Raw genomic sequence first — 23,431 nt, 5'->3', positions numbered from 1 at the left:
TTAATAAAAAGGCACCCATATAGAAAAAAAAATTGCATTTGTTAATTTTTTGCATTGGAGCCTGGAAAGCATTGCAACTGGTTCTAAAGCCTTAAAGAGTTGTAAAGGCAGAAGGGTTTATCTCTTAATGCAGTCTCTGCATTAAGATAAAAAGCCTTCTGTGTGTAGCAGCCCCCTTAAAGTGATTGTAAAGGCTTGTTTTATGTTATACTTGCCTCCTCGGTGCGGTTGGTTTTGCACAGAGCACCCCCGATCCTCCTCTTCTTGGGTCCCTCTTTGCTGCTCCTGGCCCCTCCCTCCTTTGAGTGCCCCTCAGCCAGCAGATTGCTACAGGGGGGCACCCAAGCGGAGTCAGAGCTTTGTGCATCTGTTCAGACACGGAGTCCTGACCTGGCTCCGACCCCTCTCTCCCCTGATTGGCTGACTGACTTTGATTGACAGCCACGGGAGCCAATGGTGCAGCTGCTCTGTCTAAGCCAATCGGGAGGAGTGTCCTGAATGGCTGAGGGGATCGTGGACATCGCTGGAAAGAGAATGAGCTCAGGTAGGTAATTAGGGGGGATACTGGGGAGGCTGCTACACACAGAAGGTTTATCCTCTTAATGCGTAGAATGCATTAAGATAAAATCTTTCTGCCTTCACAACTCCTTTAATACTTACCTGAGCACCATCTCTGTCCGTCGGCCGTCTGGGACTCTTCCTCCTGATTGGCTGAGTTACAGCAGCTGTGTCATTGGCTACCGCAGCTGTCATGCAATATCAGTTAGCCAATCAGAAGAGAGAGGGGCAGGGCTGAACCACAGCTCCGTGTCTAAATGGACACATGGAGCTGCAGCGCGGCTCGGGTGCCCCCATAGCAAGCTGATTGCTGTGGGGGCACTCGACAGGAGGGATGGGGCTAGCAGCAATGAAAAGGGATCCCAGAAGAGGAGGATCCAGGCTGTTCTGTGCAAAACCCCTGCACAGGGCAGGCAAGTATAACATGTTTGTTATTTTTAGAGAAAAAAAAAAAACAAGACTTTACAATCACTTACATTTTTTGCAATGGGGCCTGGAAAATATTGCAATTGTGATCAGTTAAAGTGGTTCTACGGTTTTTCACTTTAATGCATTCTATGCATTAATGTGAAAGACCTTCTGTGCTGCAGCTCCAGAGCCACACCCCCCTTTTTCTTAACTGAGCTTGATCCAATCCAGAGATGTGCACGAGTGCAGTGGCTCCAACAGCTGTCTTTCGCCTGAATGGATCCCGCTGTTGTCAATTAAATCCTGTGACACGGGAGCAGAGGGGCAGGGCAGAGTCCTGCTGTCTGTGTCAATGGATGCTGGACTCAGGAGTGAGCACACACGGGTTCCCCTATGGAAAGCGGCTTTCTGTGGGGGCACCCAATAAAGAGGAGGGGCTTGGAGCGCCAGACCCCAAAAGAAGAGGATTGGGGCTGCTCTGTGCAAAACTATTGCACAGAACAGGTAAGTATAACATGTTTGTTATTTTTTTTTAAACTGAAGGTTTGCAAGCACTTTAATCATGGGTGCAATGCACAGGTTCCTGCAGGCTATTCCTCTAGCCCCAGGTCCGTACGGAGATACAGACTTTTGGTTATGGAGCTGGAGAAAGTGCTCAATGAACTAGGTGAGCTGACGTCACTGTACCCGCATTTCATTCAGAACATGTCCCCTGCAGCACTGGAAGATGGGTTTTTAAGCTGGTCATAGATGGATCAAGTCTTGTCGGGTAAACAGGGAGTGGCCGAGATTTGGTTGTACCAAAGTCGATCCGTCAATCGACTTGGGTACAACCAGCCTATTGGATTCTTTGCGTTTGATTACTGCCTGCTGCTATAGCTGCTAGCAGTAATCATTGTGTTCTGCTGGCAAGGAAGGCTCCCTGTTGGCAGAGCACAATAGCGCTGAATCAAGCTATTTTCTTTAATGTGGATAACAAGACGCACAGCAGCACTGAATTTTAAAAATGCACAGAATATTGCAGAATGAAAAACCCCATGATTAAAGGTAAACAAGTGTTTGTGGGTGGAGGGCCGGGGAACAGCACCATGTTCCATGTTACACCCTAAATATGGGTGTCACAGAAACAGGAAAAGTGCAATAAGCCTTTAAGCGCAAACTCTTGGTCTACTTTTTACAATCAGAAAGGCTTTAGGGTAACATCATAAAGCTGCACCGCTGTCCATATGATAAGGCCAATAAAAATGACTATCTGGTGCATAGCTTTCTTATCACTACAGTAGTAGTATAGTACATATGGATAAAACACTGCTTGCTTTTTAGGTCGATGGTAAAGGTTTTGGTTTATTTATTAGGAGTGACCTCAAAAAAGCCAGACATCCAAGAATTCTCCTTAAAATTTACCCTCACTTTTTTTTTTTTTTTAAGTAAATATATATTTTTTCACATATTTCTCACCTAGGCGAGGGTGACATGCCCAGACCCTGCTCATGCACAGGAACAATGCAGGTCACTCTGGGATATCTGCGCATGTGTGCGGTCGTGCAAACTGCCACTTTAGATCTGTGTCTCTCATCCCAAGAGGCAGATCAGGGCATCTTGCAAGTGTCAGATATGATGTGGGATGTCTGCCAGTTTACTAGCAGGGGTCCACTGCGTGTCTGAATGTGCAAGGGGTCTAGCACATGTGCAGACACGCAGTGGGGCTCATCTCTGCGGTGTGTACTGGAAATTCATTTAGGATGGTGGTGAAAGAGAAGCAGAAAGAGAACTTTCTCTGCAAGCATGACAGCATTGAACTCCATGGACTAGTAAGTATGTTTTTTGTTTTTTTTACTTTTATACAGGGAATACCTTTAAGATTTATACTTTTTTATTATTAACAGTAAGGTTGAAGTTCTTCTTCAAAATATACAAAAAAAATCAAGTGCCAAGTAATAATTGTAACATTAAAATGCACTAACCAGCAGAACAGATGCCCTTTCCCACAGTCCACGGCTGGAGCTCGTAACAAGGGGAATGTCAGGATGTCAGACCCAGATGTATTGGTCCCTTGCTTCTTTAAGCGCACAGCCCGCTCGCAGGCTGGTGTTGGACACCATCGAATTGCAGTGTTATTTTCAACAAATGCCTGCCGGTATTAAAAAAAACAAATCAAACAACAGCAGAATTACATCATTTATTGCACTTAAAAAAATAAATACAATTTTAACAGTATATACCAACTAACAAGCGTATGGCTGTGTACCACGCCTGTGATGTTAAAAGCATACCAGTACCCCCAACTGTGCAATCTCTGGTCTTTAAAGTCATTGTAAACCTTCTTACTTTTTTTTTTTTAAATAACAAACATGTCAAACCTGTTCTGTGCAATGGTTTTGCGCACAGCAGCCGCAACCCTCCTCTTCTGGTGTCCATCACCAGCACACTCCTGTCTCCACTTCTTCAGTGCGTGCCCCCATAGAAAGTAGCTTCCTTTGGGGGTACTTGCGTGCGCTCGATCCAGAGCCATGCTGCCTGCATCTATAGACACAGTCAGCACGGCTCAGCCCAGCCACCCTGTGCCTCCGTCAAAGAATTTGATTGACAGCAGCAGGTGCAAATGGCTCCTGCTGCTATCAATCTGCCCAGTGAAGAGGGAGAGAGAGGAAAGAGCTTCTGCTCTCTTGCACATTTCTGGATTGAGATCGGGTTTAGGCAAATATAAGGGGGGGGGGGGGGGAGTTTCCTGGACACAGAAGATTTTTTACCTTAAAGTATAACTAAAATCAAAATGTTTTTACAACTCTTCCTATTTGTCCTGTTTACCATTATCATTGAAAGTAAAAGAAAATTCACAGAAAAGTAATAAATGGGAAATCTTCCAATAGGGACATTAGTTCTGATGAGCTGTGGGTTCCCAAAACAATCCCTTATCTTGCAAGTATTTCCTCTCATTTCTAGTTTGGCTATGGGATGAGAAGTGAAGGCAATTCTCTGCAATGGGACACGTATAGCGAGAAAAAAAAAAAATCTAACGGGGTTATAACCCTCCCTTACTCTATCCAAAATGAAATAAAAAGTTTTGCTTAGAGTTCTACTTTAACACAGAGACTGCATTAAGGTAAAAAAAAACTAAAGCCTTTAGAATCACTTTAACTAACTAAAATGCCATTGGATATCTTTTACATTTATGATTGTTATCAATGTCAAATGTAACAACTATAGTACTTTATGAAGCAGATGTACCCTCTGGTGTATCAGTGTTATTCCGTATCAGGGTATGTAGAATACAGCACAGACCATGCAATAGAGCAGAATCAGTATGTAATGTACATTACTGTGTATATAGCTAAGCATAACATCTAGCAGAGTATATACAGCAAAGAACCTGTGGAATATAAAATGTACAACACAGAGTATACAGCTCAGTATAAAACATACAGACTAATGCTGATAAAATAACATACATAGTATGATATACAGTTATAATACAATGTATGTAGCCCTTTAGAATAAAATGTTTAGTGTGCTGCACAATGTTATCAGTTAAGAAGTGTGTCATATATGACGATGCATAGCACAGTGTACACAGCAAAGCAGTAAAAACAATGGTTTAGTGCTCAGCACTTCTGCTTTTTGCACTGGGGTCCTTAGTTTGAATCCCGTTCAGGGCACTATTTGCATTGAGTTTGCATGTACTCCACTTCCCTCCTACACTCCAAAGATGTGCTGGTAGTTTAATTGGCTGGTATTCAAATTAGTGTGTGCGAGTGTCTACATACAAACACACACACACACACACATATATATATATATATATATATATATATACACACACACACACACAATATATATATATATATATATATATACACACACATACACACACACACACACACACGAGGTCTACCGCTAAAATTCTTGTTGTAGCTAAAACGTTTGCGGGGATACCTCACACGTGGGGTGTGAACACTGGTTACATGTGTGCGCGACCTATGTATGCGTTTGTTTTCTGCATGCGAGCATGGAGGAATGTGGGCACTTTAAAAACATTTTTTTTAATTAAACATTTTTTTTTCCCATTGTCCCTTTCATTTTTTAATCACTTTTATTCCTATCACAAGAAATGTAAGCATTCCTTGTGATAGAAATAAGGCATGGCAGGTCGTCTTTATGGAGACATCTGGCCTATATGAACCCAGATCTCTGCTCTACCCTGGAAAGCATCAGATCAAAAAATAAAAAATAAAAATACAATAATATAATGCTTTAAAAAAATGGGAGGGTTTACATCTGCCCTAACCAGAAAGGACATAATGATGTTTCTTCTGGTCTCCTAGACCAGAAGGTCCTCAGCCAGCTCTATGAAAACCCAGCAGCGTGGTCGGATTGTATATCGGGTTCCCTGATCGTACGGGAGAGCCCAGAAAGGCCAAGGGCACTGGGACGTCCCCTCCAGCCGCCTGTAAAAGCAATTCAGCAGCTAAACAGCTGCTAGGATTTTAGATGAATGAGCATAGCCAGCTGAAAAACAAATGCCAGGGCTATGGCATACAGCTGCAGACATAACCCCGATGTAACCATTTGAAGTCAATCACATACATGTACGTGATTTGGCTGAAAGTGGGTATACAACACACAGAACAGCATATAAAGGGACCAGTCTGGCAATGAATGATGAATATAGAATGTAAAAAAATAAAATGCAAAAAAAGTGTATGAAGGTCCAAAAAAAAAAAAAACTCTTTGCAAGCTGTACAGGCAGGAGATGGGCTTATCAGGTTTGGATGGGCGCACCCTTTCATGCCCACCTTAATGTCAAACAGAAGGTATCTCTTATCCATCTCCTTGGACACCACACTCTCTATGACCTCCACGGGAACCAGCTGGAAACAGTCATAGGCTGGGCAGAAGATGTTATGAGCTTCTCCTTCCTGAATTTTAAGGTTTAAAAACCTAAAAAAAAAAAGAGAAGGAAACATTTTAAACATCTGAAGTTGTACTTTGAAGGATCACAGTTGAAAAATGAATACACACAACTATCATCTACAAAAAACACTTCTAACAGCTGATGGTAGCATCTAAGGCTTCATGTAAACTACAGCTTCTAAACTTGTTTAGGAGCTTTTTGGCATTTTTTTTTTGTCAAAGCTTCTAAATTCAACTCCATAAGGGCTCATGCACACTTGCAGCTGATAAACTCAAGTTTTTGTGAGTTTGGGTGTTTTTTTTTTTTTTAACAGCCCTTAACCACTTCAATAAAGAGCACTTTTACCCCCTTCCTGCCCAGGCCAATTTTCAGCTTTCAGCACTGTTGCAATTTGAATGACAATTGTGCAGTCATACAACACTGTACCCATATGAAATGTTTATTTTTTTTCTCCTACAAATAGAGCTTTCTTTTGGCGGTATTTGATCACCACTGGCTTTTTTTTTTTTTTGCACAACAAATAATAAAAAGACCAAACATTTTGAAAAAAAAAAACCTTTTTTTTTGTTTCCGTTATAAAATATTGTAAATAAGTTTTCTCCTTCACTGCCGGGCACTGATGAGGCGGGACAGATGAAGTGACACTGATGAGGTGGCACTGATATGCAGTACTGATAGTCATTACTGATGAGGAGGCACTGACAGGCATTACTGATGGCCACTGATTGGCAACCTAATGGGTAATGATTGGCATCACATGTGGGTACAGGTGGACACTGATTGGCATTATTGGCAAGCACCGGTGTTCCTGGGATCTGGTGAGCTTTACCGGTAAGGCTCACAAAAAAAAAAAAAAAAAATCAAGTCAAAGAAAAGTCTATATTAATAATTCTCCAAAACCTAAATTCATCTCTTATTGTTATTAAAAATCTTATTATTTTTTCCTCTGGCAGGTGCATTTTGTTTTTCAGTTTTATCTCCCTTACAGATGGAGCGAGCCTTGGTATACTGTCCTCCTACAATTACATTTCCTTTCTGCATGACGGAGAAGAATTTCCCTGGGGTTCGGCATTGCAGCAATCCTTTCTTTTTGGCCCTGACAGACATACGCAAGTCTTTCAAGTGTGGGAAGGAAAATGTCATTTTCAATAAAGTTGCAATAAAAGGAAGCTGGAGGCGGCCAGACTTGTTGCGCAAGACTGAGGATCCTGTGTAAGAAAGACGTGTCTGGATAATATTACAAATAATTGTTTTATCATCTCCCACCTGCCGGGGGCACAGACAACTGGATATACCGAGGATAGTTCCTGCAGTGCCAAGGCAGGGAAACTTAAGGGGGACGTGTGGGAATAGAAGTAGAGGAAGCTGTGGATGCAGATTTGACACTCAACAGGCTGTGGTAATAAAGGGAAGGCATTGAGTGGTGCCCGCATATATTGTCCTGTGATACAAGACTAGCATAGAGTAATGCCTGCATATGATTTTTGGTGATACAAGGCCAGCAGGCATCCAGTAGTGCCACAGTAAAGCATGGCATGCTTCAAGTGGTGTCTGCATAACATTTAAATGATACAAGGCAGGGAGGCATAGAGTAGTGCCTGCATATACCATTTGGTTATGCAAGGCACACACTGAGTGGTGACTGCATATACCTTTTATACCTTTGAAGGATATAAGGCGGGCATTGGGTGATACCCACATAATTGTTTAGGTAATACAAGACGTGCATCACGTGATTCCTGCTTATATTTTTGGCTGATACAAACCAGGCAGGCATTGAGTCATGCCGCCATACACCTACATGATAAAAAGACAGGCATTGAGTGGTGCCTCCATATACCTTACATTGGGGCTCAGCAAACTTTTTCCACTTAAGAGCCGGATTCAATTTATGTGAATGCATGGAGGACCACATTCACCTGCTAATAAATGAAGATAATAATAATCCTAACATAATAGTAATAAACAGTACAGGTTTACCTCATTTCAAGGTGCTTCACTAATACAAAGCCAGTTCACCCTGAGGGAGCATGTGGCTGGAGATTCAGTTTTTACTGTCCCCTTCCCCATCCTGGCACCCAAGGGTGGCTGATGCCAGCCAGCATGGTCTGCAGATGGGGTCCCTGTCCCCAGGGGAGAAGGAGTCCCTTGTCCCCAGGAGTCATGGGGTTCTTGTCCCCAAGTGAAGAGTTCCCTGTCCCCAGGGGTGATGGGGTCCATAATAGCCCCCCCCCATTGCAGTGGCCTCTGTCCCTCTTCACATCACTCCCATAGTGTCCTATGCCCCCCTCCCCCCATAGCAAGTTTCCTGTACCCCTAAAGCAGTGTTTTCTGTCCCTGCACCCCCCCCCCCCACTTTATTGTCCTCTACCCCCATAGTGTTCTCTGCCCCCTGCCCCCACAGCGTCCGCTGCCCTTTATGGACAAAAAAAGCACACACTGTAGGTACAACTTTCCTACCTTACACAGGTGTATAGCACAGAGGTGAGCGGCTGGTATCACAGGGCTGGATGTGGGTGGGAAGCTCTGAAGTTAACTTTTTACATCAACCGGCTGGAAATTGGTTGCTGGGATCGCCCGGCAACCAATCACCTGCTGTTTAATGTAAAAAGTTTACTTTAGTGGTTCCCGCTCCCATCCAGCCCTGTGATACCAGCCGCTCGCCACTTTTCTAATGAAGAGGACAACAGCGAACATGTCCGCAGCCCGGGTACCCGTGAATTAATCACGGGCACTGACAATCAGCGGTGGCAGGCTGGGTGCAGCCTGTGGGTCGCCGACCCCTTCCTTACATGATGATCTTTTGTGTTACTTTTTTATTAAACCCATAAAATGTCTGTTTAAGAAAAGAAGAAGAAGAAAAAAAAAAGTTGTTGGCCAGCACAATCACTTTCTACAAATTCTACAAGACCACCAAGCACTCAGTAACATGTACAGTGCTTTTCTCAACAAGCAATCTTACTAAAGTATTAATACTTACGACTCCCAGCATGTTCTGCAAAAGTCATGTCCACAGGCCATTTCCACGGGGTCTTCAAATACAGAAATACTGCACATGCAGATACCACACTGTTAAGAAAAGACAAGACTAATGGATGTGCTTTTATTACCATATTGAACACATACATACTATTTGTCTGCATAGATCAAAGCAGTTTATTTTGCATGCTTTGGGGACCTGCACACTGTTGCTGCAGAGACCTCCGACAATCAACAAGCCAGCAGAACAGGGGTTAATTAAATTTCGAGTTTAGTGATAAGGTTAGTGTAAAGCTTGAGAGATACAGTGTTTTGGGGGTGCGTTTTTGGGGGGAGGTCTATAGTGAACCTCTGTTATGAACCTTGAGGATGAGTTGCTCCACAGTATTTGCAGATACAGAGGTCAGTTGGGTGGGTTTTAAAGCTGGTTAAGAATATGTAAATACTTTGATGGTCACTAGATCACCTAGGAGACTTTGTTAAAATGTAAATCTTTCTTTATTAATAGACTGGAGAATGGTTAGAATATCTGTCAGGTTATTATTATTATTATTATAACAGAGAGATTTCTCATCTCTCTGTGTCTCAATGACAGCAGGACAGCAAGTGACAGTGAGTGAAGGAAGACTCTTAAGCTCAGGTTCACATTGAGTGAGGGAATGAGATCGATTTCATTCCCGCATATCAGTCCTGATTTCGGGGACGATTACAGAGATATCTATGTGGGTTTCTGCACAGACATCAATGGAAATCGCACCCCCGAAAGCGCCAAAAGTAGTACAGAAAATACTTTTGGAAATTGGTGCGGTGCCCCAAATGCGTCGTCACACCGATTAGGACAGTGCCATTGTTGGCAATTGCCGTGGATTTGGCATGCGTCAAATTGCACCAACGTGAACCAGGGCTCAATGTGGATAGAGACAACAATAAACATTTACAGAGGTTCTAGCCTACCACCAGGGCTGGACTGGGACAGAAATTTGGCCCTGGACTTCATCCAGACTGGCCCACTTACATTTTGAGTGTCCCATCAGCACTCCCTTACATCAAAGTGTCCTATCACCAGCCCACTTACAACAGAGTGTCCCATGAGCAGCCCCCTTACGTCAGAGTGTCCCATGAGCAGCCCCCTTACATCAGAGTGTCCCATGAGCACCCCCTTACATCAGAGTGTCCCATCAGCACCCCCTTACATCAGAGTGGCCCATCACCAGCCCCCTTACATCAGAGTGGCCCACTGAGCCATCGGCCCACCGGGAAACTCCCAGTAGTCCCAATGGCCAGTACATGCCTGCCTACCACTAGTTTCTAGTCTGTTAAAAGAGAATGCTCTTAATTGCGGTCTGTGGTTCACCTTGCAAATTTTATATAACTTCCTGTCCTACTGACAGCATTGTCAACGGAGTAGGAAAGGGGGGGGGGCAGCAGTTAAGTCACAAGATTTCCAACTCTCCCCTGCTGTCTGTGTCCCCTCATTTGTCAGCTTTTGTCTTCATTCTATTGCAGAGGTGTCAGGCATATCAGGAAATGAGGGGAAATCTCCCTCTCAGGGAGAAAAAAATGAAATAAAAACTTGACAGATGTGTGAACCCTTCTCTGCTCTTTGCAAAGTTAAAAAAGAAATGGCAAAGTGCTGGATAATACATCAATTGTGATTACTCTGCCCTCTTCTACACTAGAAATGGGTTAATTAATTAAGTGCCATAAGTAAACATGCTTTTCACATATGAAGATGCAGAACAAATGGGGTGTGTATGGATGTGTGAACCTGCGGAATGAATGGGGTATGTATATGATGCATTGTTCTGCATTAACACACCTACTAATAGGTGCACAGTGTGCAATGTGTCAGTTGGCATGTATTTAAGAAATGCATATTTAACTACTTGCTGACCAAGCTTTTTCTGGCACTTTTTGTTTAAAAGTTTAAATCTGTATATTTTTGCTAGAAAATTACTTGTAACCCCCAAACATTATACATTTTTTTTTTTTTTTTTTTTAGCAGAGACCCTAGGGAAAAAATGGCGATTGTGGCAATTTTTCTTGTCACACAGTATTTGCGCAGCGGTTTTTGCAAACACATTTTTTGGGGAAAAAATACACTTTAATGACTTGGAAAAAAAAATAAAAAATATTTACTCCAACATTTTTGTAAAATGTGAAAGATGTTGTTACGCTGAGTAAATAGATACCCAACATGTCACACTTTAAAATTGTGCACACTCATGGAATGGCAACAACCTACAGTACTTAAAAATCTCCAACGCCTTTAACGCTTTTACAGGTTACCCGTTTAGAGCTACAAAGGTGGTCTAGCGCTAGCATTATTAATCGCTCATGTTTGTGGCGATACCTCACATGCGTAGTGCGAATACTGTTTGCATATGCATGCGCGACTTGCGTATGCATTTGATTCAACGTGCCAGCATGGAGGGATGGGGGCGCTATAATTTTTTTCTCATTTATTTTACTTATTTTTACACTGTCCCTTAAAAGAAAAAAAAAAACATCCCTTGTAATAGAAATAAGAAAGACAGGTCCTCTTTATTGAGAGGTCTGGGGTAGAAAAAAAATGCAAATATCTTCTTTACCTTTAAAACAAAAAGATCAAAAAAAATTAATTGACTTTCAGCCTGAACTCGAAGTGACTTCATGATGGTCCTCTAAGGCCATAGAGTCGCCCAAACAGTATCTACTCTTTGATTGCCCATGGAAGCAGCTGGCCTCACCTTCGGATTATTTTTGGGTGAACCGGCAGCAATGGTGAGTCTGGGGGGGGGGGGGATGTCCCCTCACGCCACTTCGGAAAGCATTCCAGCTGCTCATGAGCCTCTCAGAATGCTTTAATGAAAAAGCCAGACACTGCATGCAAAAAAGGCACTGGGGGGTTATAGCCGATGGCTTCAGCCATAATTCTGGTAAACCACTCATAAGTATTATGGTCGGCAAGTGGTTAAACACCATTATCCTGGGTTCAAAGTCATGGTGTGGGACACAGCATGTAATTCGCACAGGAATTGCAGCACATTCGCATTGCGTTTTGCAAACACATTGCAGGGTGTTATTAACTTAACATACACTTCGCAATTGGTTTGCATGGACGGGTTGGGATCTAGTGTGAACCGAGGCTTAAATAAAAATTTCTAATGCTCAAACTGAAGAAAAAAAAACCCTCACATTTTTACCATCAACTACAAAAATGAACCTACATGTCATCCCGGTCTTTGCTCAATTATTAGTACCAAAGCACAGGATGTGCAAATCATTCCGAATCTGCTGAGACCTCAGGAGGTTCTCTGTGTGAAAACAAATCCACGTGACCCCCTGCTTATCGATCTTCCAGCTCTGAACCCCCAAAGAGCAGCTGTCTAGACAGCTCCAAGGTCACCACTGCTCAGACAGCTGCTTGGTTTCCTCTGCAGTGGCTCATGCCGATTTCAGTAAGCCAAGTCCTTTAAAAATGTTATGAAATCTACAGTCAAAAACCCATGGAGAGGCTACAGAGGTCACCTCAATAAAAGCGGAGCAGTAACAGTGTGTGGGTAGATGGTCATCACTTCTCTACGCAAAGTCACACTGGCTGATCAGCGGCAGATTCCCCAAACTGGGAATAGCTCCCTTGCTAGTAATTTAAAGTGGTAGCGAACACTGCTTGCTGAGTAATTAGGCCTAATTTGGACATTTTCACTTAGGGGTGTACTCACTTTTGTTGCCACTTTTGTTTAGACATGGCTGTGTGTTGAGTTATTTTGAGGGGACAGCAAATTTAGGGTCCTTTCACACGGGGCGGATCAGTTCTGATCCGCCCCGTGGATGTCCGTTTGCTCAGCGGGGATCACTCCGCCGATCCCCGCTGAGCAGGGAGATGACAGGTCTGTCTCCGCACACTGTGCAGGGACGGACCTGTCACAGCGCCGCTCTCCCCTATGGGAGATCGGATGACGACGGACCGCAGTGCCCGTCGTCATCCGATCCGATCCGCAGACGGATGGAAAAATAGCTTTTTCCTCCGTCACACTTTTTCGGATCGAAGCGGGTCGGATGTCAGCGGACATGTCACCGCTGACATCCGACGCTCCATAGAGCTCTATGGAGCACCCGTTCAGGTCCGCCTGAAAAACTGACAGGCGGGCCTGAACGGGACGTTAGTGTGAAAGGGGCCTTACACTGTTATACAAGCTGTACACTCGCTACTTTACATTGTAGCAAAGTGTCATTTCTTCAGTGTTGTCACATGAAATATTAACAAAAATGTGAGGGATATACTCACTTTTGTGAGATACTGTATGTATATATATATATGTGTGTGAGTGTGTGTATGTATGCATGTATGTGTGTGTATTGCTCGGCCATTCAGAGTGCTGGCACACCCGGAAGGAAGGCTGGGTGACGATGGAAGTCCTGTCAGTAGTGATGGAGGGCTTCATTTTAAGGCAAGCCTTTCATAATGTGCTACCACAATACACCGTTAACGTGCAGGGGGATAATCCTCCCCTCCCACCCAGATTTTAACACAGACAACAAAACACCATAAAGCTAGATTCACACCTATGCATTATTCAGTGCATGGGGTGACCCCCACTAACTTATGATGTAATTGTCCCAGCATGTAAGGGGGCATGGTCACCAGTTATGTCACAGAATGGCCCCGTCCTTTGTTAAGAACTGTCAGATGGTAGAGCTGGCAGATGCCGGAAGCATGGTCATTGACAATAGATTAACCTTAGGGGGTCTGTCAAAAACTGCCTATTATAAATTTTTACACTACACCTTTATTTTTTGGTGAATAAGAAGGGGTACCATGTACCCCATACTCATTCACTTTGGGGCCGGAATATGGGGGCCCCCTTGTCAAACTCCCATAACCACCGGCCAGGGTTGTGGGGAAAAGGTCCTTGTCCCTGTCAATATGGTATGCATTGGAAGGGGGGGGGGACAGATTTTTTTTTCCCCCGATTTTTTTTTACTGTGGACAATTCTTTTTTTTTTTTTTTTTTTACATTCAGTTTGTTAAAGAGAGAGAGAGAAAAAAAAAAGGCAAACGCATGAAAACTGCAAGCAAAATCATGTGTTCTAACACACAAAACGCACCAGAAAACTGCATCAACTGCATAAATGTGAACCTAGCCTAAAACGATGATGTGTTGAGTCTTGGGGCTCGTGCACATGTGGTAAAGAAAGTAAACTGCGCTATTCAAATAAAAAGCCCTATAAGCAGCAACTCAAATCGTAATACTCCGATAATAATAACTAATGTGTAATGGTGAGCTGCGCTAAATAAATCTAAAAAAACTTGAGAAGCCAAAGACAAATAGCCTGGCTATATATTGAATGAATTATACCCCCAACCACAAGGGTTCATATGAATTAAAAATGTGAATAATCAGTGACTGAAATTTGTAAATAAGTTAAAGCGGGATTTCACCCTAAATTGGAACCTCCGCTAATCGGATCCCTCCCCCCTCCGGTGTCACAATTGACAGGTATTTACACCCACTTCCGGGCATAGACTCCCGTGGGAGTCTACGCCATTTCCTGCCCTGCCGCGCTGTCTGCTGGGACACACACGGGTCCCAGTGACAGCGCGGAGATTTCCTATTGCGCGGCGCGGCTCGTGCACGCGCAGTAGGAAACCGGGAAGTGAAGCCGATTCGCTTCACTTCCTGATTCCCTCACCTAGAATGGTGACTGCAGCAGCCGAGAGCCGAGCGATCGATCGGCCTCGGCATCGCTGGAACCCCGGACAGGTGAGTGTCCATTTATTAAAAGTCAGCAGCTGTAGTATTTATAGCTGCTGGCTTTTAATTTTTTATTTTTTTTGGTGGAATCCCTCTTTAAGTGCATAAATAAATTAATTACAGTGCATAATTAAATTCATTAGTTAAATAAATTGATTATTTATATAAAAAAAAAAAAAAAAATATATATATATATATATATATATATATATATATATATATATATATATATATATATATATAAAAAAATAATTAAATAAATTCAAAAGTGAGAAATCAAAAGAAGCTACAACACTAATGACCAATCACGTGGGCTAACCTCACCAAGTGTACCTCATCAAAAATTCAGAAATAAATGAATAAAAAATATATATATATTGAATGGAAATTAAAACAAAGGAATAATGAATCACTTTGTAAATTTAAACATATACATGGATAGTAAAGATAAATTTCATTCAGTATATAAACATAAAAAAGAAAGAAATAATAGTCCGCTCAGGTCCCATAAATAGTGACAAGCCAAAATAGTAGTAAGTCGTCCAAAGTGAAATAAATGACTGACACCCACGTAACTTTGTGTAGACAGGAATCCAATGCAGCACCTCCACTAATGAGTAATTAAAGCCGCTTACCAGAGCATAAGATCTCAGTGTTAAGTGAGATCAAACAATCATGTATATGGATAATCTAGATGGACCGTCACAAGGAACCACACCGAGCTCTCCTCAACATTAATTCCAATCGGAATTGTAGCTTCTTTTGATTTCTCACTTTTGAATTTATTTAATTATTTATATATATTTTTTTATATATAATCAATTTATTTATTTAACTAATGAATTCAATTATGCACTGTAATTAATTTATGCACTTAACTTATTTACAAATTTCAGTCACTGATTATTCACATTTTTATTCATATGAACCCTTGTGGTTGGGGGTATAATTCATTCAATATATAGCCAGGCTATTTGTCTTTGGCTTCTCAAGTTTTTTAGATTTATTTAGCGCAGCTCACCATTGCTCGTGCACATGTGCTTTGCTACTTAAAGAGCAATCTGTGATCTATTCAGAGAGCATTTGACAAGCAACGAGGAGGTGTTATTTTGTCTCCTCACTGCCTGCTTTAACCCCTTAAACTCCCACACCAGTATGCTACAATCACGTGCAATGCAGAGCGGCCCATTCATGTAAATGACAGAGCAGAATTACTGCTGCAGCCCGAAATGAAGCATCACAGCATGTGTACACCCTGGCCATTGCCTTTGCAGCTAAAGGGGGTAGTGGATGGAGGGTAGATGCGTGGCTCAACTGTGGGGTTTTACCATTCCCCCCACCTCACATGGGAAGGAACCCTTAGAAATTCTGCATCTAGTGAGTTGTCACCAATAATGCAATAGCAAAAATGTAAACGGGACCTTTTTCGATGGGTGCTCGTTCACTTCTCTGTATAAAAGACTATGGGAATGTAGGAGCAGCATCAAGCAAGTTAATGGCATGCCAAAAGCACCTGCAATAAATTCAGAACCTGCTCAGAAGCATCTCAGACTGATGTCTGCATTTGTTCATGAAAGCCCATTGACAATGGTCTTGAAGCTGGCCATACTTTATACAATTTACTCATTCAATTTTCTTTACCTTTAACTATGTAGTGCAAGGCCCTGCCAGATTAAAAACAAATTTAACCACTTGCCACCCAAGTGGCACTCCTCTCCTACATGTAAAAAAAAAAAAAATTTCTACAAAATTACTCAGAACCCCCAAACATTATATATGTTCTTTTCACAGAGACCCTAGGGAATAAAATGGCAATTGTTGCAACTTTTTATGTTACACGGTATTTGTGCAGCAATTTTTCAAACCCCTTAAAAAAATAAAATAAAACATTCATGAATTAAAAAACAAAAAAACAAAACAAAAAACAGTGAAGGTAGCCCAATTGTTTTGTATAATGTGAAAGACGATGTTATGCTGAGTAAATAGATACCAAACATATCACGCTTTAAAACTGCGCCTGCTCGTGGAATGGCGCCAAACGTTGGTACTTAAAAAATCTCCATAGGCGACAGTTTACAGGTTATCTTTTAAGATTAACAGAGGAGATCTTAGGCTAGAATTGTTGCTCTCGCTCTAACGTTCACGGCGATACCTCACGTGTGGTTTAAATGCCATTTACATATGTGGGCGCAAAGTATGTATGTGTTTGCTTCTGTATGCGAGGCGCTTTAAAAATATTTTTTTATTGTTTGTTTTATATGATTTTTTTCAAATTTTTACACTTTCCCTTAAATTTTTTTTTTGATCACTTTTATTCCTATTACAAGGAATGTGAACATCCTGTGTAATAGGAATAGGGCATGACAGGTCCTCTTTATGTCGCTTATAGAGCCCACCCACATCTCTCCTCCAGGCTGGAAAGACCTAGATCAGGGATATGCAATTAGCGGACCTCCAGCTGTTGCAGAACTTCAAGTCCCATGAGGCATAGCAAGACTCTTGACAGCCACAAGCATTACACCCCGAGGCAGAGGCATGATGGGACTTGTAGTTTTGCAACAGCTGGAGGTCCGCTAATTGCAGATCCCTGACCTAGATTAAAAAACGAAACAAAAATAAAACAAACACGATCTCAGCAATGTTTACTTCCGTTGGGCTGGACTTGACATCATAACGTCACGCCCGGGCCTCCGAAGGTCATAGATACTGTCGGGGACCATCTGGTCACCAGAAATCTCTATGGCAAACCTTCTCCGGCTAGTCGATCGTACGGGTGAGCCGGTAGAAGCACCAGTGGGAGGGCCACCTCCTGTATTAACGATCAAGCGGCTGAACAGCCACTATAATTGTTCTTATGGTGCAAGGAATTGCCGGCAGAAAATAATGATATCTGGATGTAGCTGCAGATATCATTCATATATCACATATCATCACCACTCAAGCCCCCAGGACATTATATCACGTTTCTTGGGGTGGTTAAAATGTTTAGGTCTGACCTCGTGTTATATGGTTTTGGTAAATCTAAAAGGAAAATTGTATAATGTATGGCCAGCCTTAGACCCTGCCAGGTTCTTCTGACTGACTCTGAAATCTCCAACGTGCTCAGGATATGTTGGAACGCAGAGAGGCAGATTCAGGTGGTTCTATTAGATTGTAAGCTCTTCTGAGCAGGGCCCTCTTAATCCTCTTGTATTTTATTGTATTGTAACTGTATTGTCTCCTTTTTATATTGTAAAGCGCTGCGTAAATTGCTGGCGCTATAAAAATCCTGAATAATAATAATAATAATACATCCTACCTCCCTGTAAAGACGTTAAGCCATGCTGTTCAGACAGACCACTAATAAAATCTCAGATATCTCAGGGGCTTCATAATAATCAGTGCAATAAACATACCAGAGTCATGTCAATGTCTCCGGGAGACAGGCTAATTTCATCTGGTGAAGTGACGGAGGAGCGCGTGGTGCGTGGGGTGCGAGGAGAAGGCAGCGTGTCCCAGGCATTGTACCCGCTGGGTGGCGGTGTTGGCATCTGAACACCAGATCGTTGGCAACAGCTCTCTGGACTGGTCATCCAGTCTTCAAGTAACTTCTCCCGATCCCAATCTGCAACAGAACATAAAAACAAGAATGAGAAATTTGCACGCTAAAATCCATGGCACGTATGGGTCATTGCTGGGCGTAAAGAACAAGGATGACCCAGCAATTATTTAAGTACAACTAAAGGCAAAACTTTTTTTTTTGTTTGGATGGAGTGAAAAGGGATTAGAGTACCTCTCAGTTTGTATTTCTGTCTGTGCCAACCTTAGGGAGATTCCCCCTCTCTATTTGTCCTGTTAATCATTATCTATAAAAGTGAAAGTAAGAAAAATCACCAAATTTTGGGTTGTCCCCAGAATAGTAACAGAGGGGAAATCTTTCACTATGGACAAAAGTTCTGGTGAGCTGGGGGTCCCCAAAGAATCCCCTTAATTTGCAGGGATTTCCTCTCACTTCCTGTTTGGTGAAGGGACAGGAAGTGAAGGGAAATCTCCGCAATGGGACAGAGATGGCGAAAAAAAAAAAATTGTTAATTGTATCCCTCCTCTTGTTCTATCCAAAATGTTAAAAGTTCTACTTCAATTCTTATTTAATCTATAGACACGTTCTAGTTTACCAGTGTTCTAAATATTAAAACCTGAACTAGAAATTAGGGCAAGAAGGAGTTAGCGCTGATTAGAGTTAACTAATGCTGGCCATACACTATACAAAAAAAAATCGCTCAAACCCAGTTTCGAAAAAATGAACATTCGGCCGTGAGAACAAGCGATAGTGCCATCATGTAATGACCGATAAATCGTTCAGTGGACATAAATTAATCTGTTTTTTTTTTTTTCACATATACCTAGTGCAAACAGTTTGGATGGGAAACACATTAAGCTTTCAATTTATCGTTCGTTCGGCAGAAAATTTACAAACTTGACTTTTTTTCGGCTCAACAACATTCCAACCGATTACAGATTTGTGCCCATTAACTGGCTGAAAAATGAACAGACTAACTGAATTTCGGACAATTTTTCGTATAGTGTATGGCCAGCATTAGTTAATGTGAGTACGCATTGTTCGCTCTTGTTGTCATATTCCTAATAAATAATTGCTGACATAACTTTTACATTTTCAATTGCTTGCCGTTTCATATTTTCATTACTGTATCTCCTATAGCAGTGGCGGGGGGGGGGGGAGAGAAAATGAAAAATACAACATTCTAATAGTGGGTAAAAATGATGGTCTGTGGACAAGAGCAAACATCGAGAGGCAGCAAAAAGGAAGGAAAAGGGTGGGGTACCTTTCTCTCTCCCCCTCCCCTTGTCTTCCCTCCTGGTGCCCCTCCACCTCACTCTCCTCTCTTCAACCTTTTCTTTTCATTTCCCTCTCTTCCCCTCCCTTTTCTTTTCTTTCCCTTTTGCCCCCCCCCCCCCCTCTCTTTGTGCTGCTGCTCGATTTACACCCACTATTAGAATATTGCATTTTTCGATTTTAGTTATTGCACTCCCGTGACTCCTGTGTCCGCCATGGGGGGGGGGGGGGGGTTGGGGGATTTCCCCACACTGGGTGCCTCTCTTTTGTGCTGTCTGATGCCCCCATTGGGCCTTCATTGGTAAGCCATGCATGACTATATAAATATCCAATACATTATGTTCATTGTATTAAAGTTGTTCTAATGTTCAAACACATTTTTAATCATGTAACTATGAGATTGTATTGATCTTTGTAGATGTTTATGGTTGACTCCACCTGAAGAAGCGGCCAAAGCCGTGAAACATGTAGGAGGATTACGTCAGGACATACACCTCAATTCCTCACACTACTTGTGAGATTTACCTGTTCTTTGTGAACCATTCTGAAATAACTGTTTATGTACCTTTGTACAAAATGTTTTAAATCATGTTTTCCTTCTTAACACATTGACATTTTATATTTACTTATTTATACATAATCCTTGGGTACTGAGATAGGTCTCAACTAGGGATGAGCCGAACAGCCCCCGGTTCGGTTCGCACCAGAACTTGCGAACGACCCCCGCGTTCGGTACGAACGTTAGAACCCCATTGAAGTCTATGGGACTCGAACGTTCGAATTGGAAAGTGCTAATTTTAACGGCTAATATGCGAAATAGTGTCCTAAAAAGGGTTTGGGGACCTGCCTCCTGCCTCAGGGGACATGGGTCACTGCAAAAAAAAGTTTTAAAAACTGCCGTTTTGGCGGGAGCACTGATTTTAATGACGATTAAAGTGAAAAAAAAAAGTGAAATATTCCTTTAAATATGGTGCCTGGGGGGTGTCTGTAGTATGCCTGTGAAGTGCCACGTGTTTCCCGTGTTTAGAACAGTCCCTGCACAAAATGACATTAAACGGAAATAACACCATTTAAAACTGCTTGCGGTTTTAATGTTACATCTGGTTCCTGCAATATGGTTGAAAATCATTGAGAAACATGGCATGGGTAGCCCTCCCTGCCCATTACCAGCCTATTTGGGTCTTGTACGCATATTAAGGGGAACCCCGTACCCATATTAAAAAAGGAAATGCGTGTGGCCCCCAGGCCCTATATACTCAGAACAGCAGTATACAGGCGGTGCAAACAAGACAGGGACTGTGTAGGTTTGTTGTGTTAAGTTGAATCTGTTTGTCATTTTCAACCGGTACATTTTTAAAGTGTAGCTCCAGTCAAAAAAACTATCTTTAAGCTTTTTGGAAAACATAGGGAAGGGTTATCACCCCTGTATAATTTGTTTTGTCGTCCATCTTTTTTCATCTCACTTGCTGCTGTCTCCTTGCGTTTGCAAGTAGGAGATGTTTGTAAGTTGGATGTTTGAAAGTAGGGGCCTGCCCTATATTATAGCGGTATGTACTGGGTACAGAGCACGCAGACAGCACGCACTATCTCCTAACACTACTGACTGCAAGCTCTATTATTAACCACTTGTTAGCCCAATGTTTGCATAAAGTGAAAGATGAAGTTATGCTGAGTAAATAGATATCAAACATGTCACTCTTCAAAATTGCACTGCCCGTGGAATGGCGCCAAACGTCGCTACTTAAAAAATCCCCATAGGCGACACTTTAATTTTTTTTTTACTGGTTACATGTTTTGAGTTGCAGAGGAGGTCTAGGACTAGAATTATTGCTCTCGCTCTAACATTCTCGGCGATACCTCACATGTGTGGCACATGCGAGCACATGGGGACATGGGCGCTTTAATTTTTATTTTATTTTTTTATTGTTCATTTTACTTTATTTATGTTAGTTTGACATTTTTTTCCCCAAAAATATATTTTTGATCACTTTTATTCCTATTACAAGAAATGTAAACATCCCTTGTAATAGGAATATGGGGTGACAGGTCCTCTTTACAGTGAAATCTGGGGGGTCAATATGACCCCACATCTCACCTCTAGGCTGGGAAGCCTGAAATAAAAAATAAAAAAAAGATTCTGGCTTTGATCGTACTGGCGAGTTGGTAGAAGCACCGGAGGGCGGTGAGGGGTGGGGGGCGTCTATGGCTGGGTATTTCAGGGTATCACCGAGTATGGCTGGGTATGGCAATTTATGGCAGGGTATTACAGAGTATTGGCGGGGTATTGGCGGGGTACTACAGAGTAATAGCAGGGTACTGCAGAGTATTGGGGGGTACTACAGAGTAATGGCAGGGTACTGCAGAGTATTGGGGGTACTGCAGAGTAATGGCGGGTACTGCAGAGTAATGGCGGGTACTGCAGAGTATTGGGGGGTACTGCAGAGTAATGGGGGTTACTGCAGAGTAATGGGGGGTACTGCAGAGTAATGGCAGGGTACTGCAGAGTAATGGCAGGGTACTGCACTGCAGAGTAATGGCAGGGTACTGCACTGCAGAGTAATGGAAGGGTACTGCACTGCAGAGTAATGGAAGGGTACTGCACTGCAGAGTAATGGCAGGGTACTGCACTGCAGAGTAATGGCGGGGTACTGCACTGCAGAGTAATGGCGGGGTACTGCAGAGTAATGGCAGGGTACTGCAGAGTATGCACTGGTATTGCAGAGTATTGGCAGGGAATTGAGGGGTTAAATTCGGTGAGCAGCGATGTGGGCACTGCAGATGCAGCCCACATCGCTGCTGACACCGATCTCTTTCCCCTCCGCTGTACCGATCGGTACAGAGAGGGGAGGGAGGAACAGGCGTCATAACATGACGCCGGTTTGTTTCCAAGTGATCACTCCGTCATTTGACGGCGCAATCACGTGGTAAACGGCCGCTATGAGCGGCCGTTTACCGTGATCCGTGATGCGACCCGGCGGTCACGGATGCTCTCGAGTGCGCACACCTCGGGGCACGCGAGAGCAGAATTCTGGTAGGCCGTTAATTAACGGCCTCTCAGAGTTAAACAACCCCCCTGAAGCCGTTAATCGGCAATGGGCAGTTGTTAAGTGGTTAAAGCTAGATCACTAGCTATATAGGTGAGGTGAATATAGTGGTGTATACTGCAGTCAGGGCACAGACAACAACCACTACACAGCAGCAAGATAGGAAATCAGCCAAAAACGATTGGTGTGTAACTGTGTTGAAGGTACACAGAACACCCACTGCTTCAGATGCTAAGTAACACACTACACGAAGCCGCCTCAAAGGCGGCCTTATATAGTGTGGGGCGTGCACTACACAGCCTGAGCTATGATTGGCCACAGGCAGGATGCCTGTGGCCAATCATGGCTCTCCTCGCTGCCGGCGCTGCGATTGGCCAAGCATGCACTGTGACCCCGCATGGGGCAGCAATGCACTGCGCCACCGCAGTGCATTGTGGTCCGCGCGCGCGTCACTCGAATTTTGACGCGAACGGCCCAAACGTTCGGAATTCGCCGAACGGCCGAACAGCCAATGTTCGAGTCGAACGTACGTTCGACTCGAACACGAAGCTCATCCCTAGTCTCAACTTTCACAGTGCCGCAGGGCAAGTTTGGTGCAGCCCCTGGCACACCCCCTTTCCAATATCCACCTAGGAGATTATTTATATTATATATATATATATATATATATATATATATATATATATATATATATATATATATATATATATATATATACATATACATATACATATACACACACACACACACATACACATTATCTCACAAAAGTGAGTACCGCAGAAATGACACTTTGCTACAATGTAAAGTAGTGAGTGTACAGCTTGTATAACAGTGTGCATTTTCTGTCCCCTCAAAATAACTCAACACACAGCCATTGACGTCTAAACTGATGGCAACAAAATTGAGAACACCCCTAAGTGAAAATGTCCAAATTGGCCCAATTACCCATTTTCCC

General features: G+C 42.8%; 1 protein-coding gene across 1 annotated transcript in view; it reads right to left on the bottom strand.

Moving 5' to 3' along the window:
• Positions 1–23,431, bottom strand: part of ANKIB1 (ankyrin repeat and IBR domain containing 1) — a 256,563-nt gene that overhangs the window by 69,816 nt on the left and 163,316 nt on the right. The window contains exons 6-9 of the mRNA XM_077490802.1: positions 17,991–18,199; positions 8,859–8,947; positions 5,760–5,904; positions 2,931–3,097 (exon numbers count right to left, since the gene is read on the bottom strand). Of these exons, the coding sequence (XP_077346928.1) occupies positions 2,931–3,097; positions 5,760–5,904; positions 8,859–8,947; positions 17,991–18,199 (610 nt within the window). The remainder of the gene's footprint in view (positions 1–2,930; positions 3,098–5,759; positions 5,905–8,858; positions 8,948–17,990; positions 18,200–23,431) is intronic.

This window comes from Lithobates pipiens, unplaced genomic scaffold (genome assembly GCF_037356315.1).
Source record: "Lithobates pipiens isolate NorthernLeopardFrog02 unplaced genomic scaffold, aLitPip1_a1.2 Scaffold_19, whole genome shotgun sequence".
NCBI lineage: Eukaryota > Metazoa > Chordata > Amphibia > Anura > Ranidae > Lithobates > Lithobates pipiens.
Note: the sequence above shows the minus strand (reverse complement) of the source record. Positions and strands in the feature narration are given on the sequence as shown.